The sequence below is a fragment of the Austrofundulus limnaeus genome, unplaced genomic scaffold (assembly GCF_001266775.1).
Source record: "Austrofundulus limnaeus strain Quisiro unplaced genomic scaffold, Austrofundulus_limnaeus-1.0 Scaffold563, whole genome shotgun sequence".
Classification (NCBI taxonomy): domain Eukaryota; kingdom Metazoa; phylum Chordata; class Actinopteri; order Cyprinodontiformes; family Rivulidae; genus Austrofundulus; species Austrofundulus limnaeus.
In genome coordinates, this window is record NW_013952965.1 from 237,950 (window position 1) to 243,826 (window position 5,877).

The 5,877-nt window shown below is 51.3% G+C and overlaps 1 protein-coding gene across 1 annotated transcript; it reads right to left on the reverse strand.

Moving 5' to 3' along the window:
• Window positions 1–2,621: 2,621 nt before the first annotated feature.
• Window positions 2,622–5,849, reverse strand: rbm15b (RNA binding motif protein 15B). Its single transcript, XM_014026521.1, has one exon. The coding sequence runs from the start codon at window positions 5,637–5,639 to the stop codon at window positions 3,138–3,140; it is 2,502 nt and encodes an 833-aa protein (XP_013881975.1). The 5' UTR covers window positions 5,640–5,849; the 3' UTR covers window positions 2,622–3,137.
• Window positions 5,850–5,877: the final 28 nt, after the last annotated feature.

Genomic DNA, 5,877 nt, shown 5'->3' on the forward strand with positions numbered 1-5,877 from the left:
GTTCTAAAGGGTCCAACAAGACCTGATCCGTCAGGACCAACAGAGAGCCACAGCAGATGTAAAATGAAAAAGAAATAAAATAAAACTATTGATTTACATCCAACATGGCTGCCTAATGTCTGCAACATAAAGGAACAGGAAGTGAGTTTTATTATGAAATTATTCTGGTTCTGGACAAATGTAAACATCCTGGAAGCTTCTGTTGTCTTCATCTGTCCATTAAAACCAGTTGAAAACAGCAGACAGGTGTGTTCAGGTGTTTCCTTCACCTCTGCTGCCCCATCAGGTCAAACAGCTGAAGGTCTACCTGAACCGTTTCAGACCTGGACCTCTGGACCGGTTCCAGGAGTCCAGGCTGAGGCCTGAAGTTTCAGCAGACTGATTTTCTGACACGAGCTGAACCATCAGAGGAACCAGCTCCACCTGAGTCTCTGATGAGGGGAGGGTGGTCCTGGTCCCACCTGTGTGAAGGTTCGAGTTACATTTATTTTATTTATATGAATTATTTCACATAAATACCTCCTCCTGTGGCAGCTGTTCTGATGAAAAGTTACCTGTTATGGTTGTAGGTGGATCAAATTACTTTAATGTTCAGGATTCACACCTGAGCGACTCACTGGGCTTTTATTTTGAAAGAACAACCTGTTCTTTGCGCATGCGTGATGATTTCAAACATTTTCCCTCAGTGCAGTCTGACAGATTAACTATAAAAATATGAATGTAATAGTTGTATTAATGATTACTTATCTTGTTTATCAACGGATGTTAATATTTAAATATGTCTGCATGAAATTTATAAAAAAAACAATAATTTCAAAGTTAATAATTTAATGTGAATTTAGTTTTAAATTATCTTAATGTTGCAGCAATAATAAAATATTCAGTTTTTCAAAAACAAATGATTTTTTTCTTGAAGAAAAGTTTATATTTAACAAAAACAATTGTATTTATGTAGCTAAAACCTTTACATTTTTACAAGGAAAAGATTTTGTTAGAAACCTGTTTTAAACAATAATTTATTAGAATTTATAAAACCTAAACAGCTCTCAAGTTTTAGAATCATTAACTTTTATATTTACCTAAACTATCAGGGCTGTAGTTCTTTAAATTTAAAACATTTTATACGTTTTTCTGTTTAGTTAGGTTAGAAAATATTTATAATTTTTACTGATTTGTTCAAATATTTATATTTTTTAAAACGTGACAAAAGTTAAAAGATAAAATAAATCAGAAAAAAGCAGGAATATGTTTTGTTTTTTTCAGAAAACTTTGAGACAATAAAAATCCTGATACTGGTTTTTATAAAGCAAATATTTAATAATCAGATGTTTTCAGAATAAAAAATACTGCAAACTAACAGGAGAAAAGCCATTCACACAGACTTGTTTACACCACGTTTAAATATTTCATCTTCTGTAGAAAAAAGGGATTTTTTTTTACTTTTAGACACAAAAATGAAGAAAAACTGATGTTTAAAAAACAAACAGCTGATTCTGTTCATCAGATGGACCTGCTGTCGTTTCAAACACTTTCATTTTTATACATTTATAGAAGAAACACTGTTGAACATTATTTCTCTTTAATAAACATTTTCTGTTTCGAAGTTTGGTTTATTCAACAGAAAGAAAATTATTAGTGTTGCCAAATGTCTTTGTTGATCTGTAAATATTTACTGAGTTTAAACGGTTTCTGACATGATGTGAAATAAAAACGGACGAGGAACAAATGGATGGACTCGAACTTTCACAGATTAAAACGTGCAGAGAATAAAACCCAAACAGAACCAACGGACGATAAAAGAGAAGTTCTTGTTTCCTCCTGCAGCAAACGAAGGAAGGATGGGAACACCAGGAGACGAGCAGAGGGTCCGCTACGGGAGAAACCTGCTGCCAGCAGGAAGTCGATCTGAATTACTCAGATTTAACCTGAACGTGCAGAAATCAAATCTGAATTTAAAGTTTTGTTTCTGAATTAATTTTCTTTGAAACTGTATTTTGGTTTATTAAAACTTCAGTTTGACTACTTTCACTTTCAGTTCCATAATTCAGATTTTTGTGTCACATCCTGGTCCTTGAGAAAGCCAGGCAGAGTAATCAAACACAGATCCACAGATTTATGTTTCACTTTGGTGAAGTTTCCCTTCTGGATGTAACAGAGTTGATGCAATCCACTGTAAAAGTGACAAAAACACACAAAGTTATTTTATTGTAGTGATTAATGTTACCTATATGTAGAAAATGTTACATTTACATGATGACATGGATCACATGTTGATCAGATGCTGCTGCTGACTGATCCATGATGTCATCATGTAAATGTAACATTTTCTACATATAGGTCAAATTAATCACTGCAATAAAATAACTTTGTGTGTTTTTGTCACTTTTACAGTGGATTGCATCAACTCTGTTACATCCAGAAGGGAAACTTCACCAAAGTGAAACATAAATCTGTGGATCTGTGTTTGATTACTCTGCCTGGCTTTCTCAAGGACCAGGATGTGACACAAAGATCTGAATTATGGAACTGAAAGTGAAAGTAGTCAAACTGAATTTTTAATAAACCAAAATACAGTTTCAAAGTAAATTAATTCAGATACAAAACTTTAAATTCAGTTTCAGTTTAGTAAAATTCATTTTCAAACCAATGAATTAAATTCAAATTATGAACATTCAGATCCAATCGGAACAGTTCTGATCCAGTTCCTGCTGGAACAACATTTCTCCCACAGTCCGTCTCCTCCTGACCCCCCAGCACTGAGCTCTGATCCACTCAGACTCAAAAACAGGTGAAACTGGAAGAAAGAGTTTTTAGTGTAGAACAGCTGAGTCTGGTTTCTGAAGTGCAGCGGATCCAAACTGGTCCAAACTGGTCCAAACTGGTCCAAACTGGTCCAAACAGTGAGCACTGGTGGAACCGTCCCAGACCCTGCAGTGGGGGGTCAGCTTGTTGACAGTGAAGCGGTGCTGATGACAGCACGGCCTCAGTAAAGAGTCCTGCTGGCTGTAGTGTGACCCTCCAGGAGCTGTGGGACCCCTGGAACCCTCCAGACCCGACCCACAGGGGGGTTCTGACCTGGAGCGAAGCGTGTAGTGTGACTGACCGGACCCAGACCGGGACTAAAACCAACGAGTGCTTCAGTTAGTGTCGTTAACGATCACCACCACCATGTGCTCCTCCTCCAGCCCCCCCACAGTCCTCCGGGCCTCCTGCAGGAACTGCTGAGAGAACTCCCCGGGGGGGAAGGCGTACAGCATGGCCCCCGGCCCGCCCTCCTTGGCGGCGGGCAGGCTGACCACGCCGGCCGCCTCCTTGTTGCGCAGGTACGTGACCAGGTGACGCAGCAGGCGCACCTGCAGGCCCGGCTCGGGGCCCGGGGCCTGCCGGTCCACGGGGCCCTGCAGGGCCAGCAGGATGGCGAAGCCGTCGGGCCGGCCCAGCTTGACGCGGCGCAGCACCTCCTCCAGCCGGGCCTGGTCCATGCGCAGGCGCTGGGCAATCTTCAGCTGGCTGGGCTGGTTCTGGTTCTGGTTCTGGTTGTGCAGCTTCATGACGGCGCTGAAGAAGGAGGCCCCGCCCTCCAGCAGGTACAGGTCCGTGGGGAAGCTGCTGTTCTTCAGGGCGAAGAAGCCGCGCCACAGCTTGGACAGCGCGCTCTGGGCGAACTCCGACAGCGTGCTCGGACACAAGGAGGTGTCTGTGGGCGGGGCGGCGCCGGCGGGGGAGCCAGGGACCGCCCCCTCGCCGCTCCGGTGGTGGTGGTGGTTGTTCAGGTGGGCGCTGGAGGACCGCTTGTGGTGGTGGCCCGACGGCAGCTCTTCTTCGGTGGTGCCGGAGTGGCGCGCCGTGCCCCCGCCGTCGGGGGAGTGGTCTCGCGGTTCTGTGGTGGAGTCGGGGGCTCGGACCCGAGCTCGGTCCGGACTGGCCTCGGGGGAGACGGCTCCTCCTGGACCTCGGACCTTGGACCTGCCTCTGTCCTTGTCCTCGGACTGCCTGTCGGGGGACGCGCTCCGGCTCCTCCTCCTCCTCCTCTCCTCCCGCTCCTTCAGCCAGCGCTCCCTGCTCCTGCTGCGGCTCCGGACCCCCCTCCTCCCGAACGCCTCCACCCCTGCGGGCCGGCGCTCCAGGGTCCGGGTGGGGCTGCTGGGGAAATCTGCCTCCAACAGGGCCCGGTCCCGGTCTCTGAGGGACAGGAGGCTGTGAGGGGGCGGGCTGCGGTCCCTGGCCCCCCTCAGCTCCCGCTCCAGGCTGCGATGGCGGCTGTACGCCTCCCCCAGGAGCTCGTAATGAGAGGGGAGCACCACGGGGGGCTGGTAGCCTGGAGGGAAGGGCCGGGAGGGGCTCTCCTCCACTTTAGCAAAGTCCACCCTGAGCCGGTGCTCCGGACCCCCCAGAGGAAAGCCCCTCATCTGGGTGCAGGCGGCCTGAGCGGCGTCCAGACTCTCGTACTGGATGTAGGCGAAGTTGTCCCCCTTCACGTAGTCTATGTTCCTGATGCTCCCGAAGCGATCGAACTCCCGGGCCAGGGCGGCCAGGGAGTTCCCGGGTCCCAGACCCCCCACCCAGAGCCGGGTGGTGGGGTTGGCCTTGCCGTAGCCGATCTTTATGGGGTTCCCTCCGATGGGCCGGCCCTGCATGGCCACCTTGGCTCGGTGGGCCATGTCCAGGTTCTGGAACTTGACGAAGGCGTAAGCCCCGCCCTGTCCACGCGCAGGACGTTTGATCACCACGTCCTCGATGACGCCATACTTGTCGAAGCCCCTCCGAAGGGCCGCCTCCGTCACGTTCCCGTCCAGGTTCCCGATGAACAGGTTGCTGGTGGCCCGCTGGTCGTCCTCGGGCTTCAGGTCCTCCACCACCGGCATGACGGGGAGGCCGTAGGGCCGGCCCCGCTCGTCCAGCATGCCGTAGTAGTCCAGCAGCCTCTCCCGGTCCCGGCTCAGGGCCAGGCTCTCCAGGGCGAAGTGTCTGGCTCGCAGCTCCCGGAGGTTGCTGACCCCCGGGACGGGCGGGGACAGGGAGCGCTGCCGGTACGGGTAGGGGGCGTGCAGGGGCAGGAAACCCACGTCAGGCGGGGTGACGCTCCGCCTCCTCACGTACATGGGCTCTACCTTCAGCTGGCGGTCCCCCAGGACCAGCCTGGAGGACTTGGCGTGCCGGGCCTCCTTGGCGTCCTCCGGGTGGCGGAAGTTGACGTAGGCGATCCGTCCGAGCTCCGGGGTGTGGGACAGCTTCACGCTGACGTCCCCGAACTTTTTAAACTCGTGGAACAGGGCGTCCTCCACGTCCTCGTCCGACACCTGCGAGCCCAGGTTGCTGATGAGCAGCGTCTTGTACTCCACCGTGCCCGGTCTGGCGGCGGGCAGCTCCGCCGCGGTGGTCCGGAGCGGCGGGCGGCCGAGGAGGCTCAGCTCGTGTCGGTGGTGGAGCTCCAGGGCGGCCGCGCGCTCCTCCCGGAGCCGGGGCTTCTCCCGTTCCCTGCTGCGGCTCCGGCGGTGGTAGCTCCGGCTCTCGGCCAGCAGCAGCGCCAGCGGCGGGGGAGGCAGCTCCTCTCTGCGGGCGCTCTCCCGCTCCCGCTCCCGTATCCGCTTAGCGATGGCCCTGGACGGGCTGCTCTCCCTCCCGGCCTGCCGCTTCATCTTTCACCGGAGGATGGAGCTGAAACTTGTCGGTGCCAGCAGCGGGGATCTGGACGGCTTCGGTAGAGACACGGTTCCACGGCGGCCGGGGATTTTTGGCACATTTACGGTGAATAAAGGTTAAAATAATTTAAAAACAAACACAGCATCAGAGGAGCTGCCGCAGCGCCGCCATCTTGGACAATAGGAATGTGCGCTTTCCCAGAGGACCGCGAACGTCATGACGTAAAGACGCCGA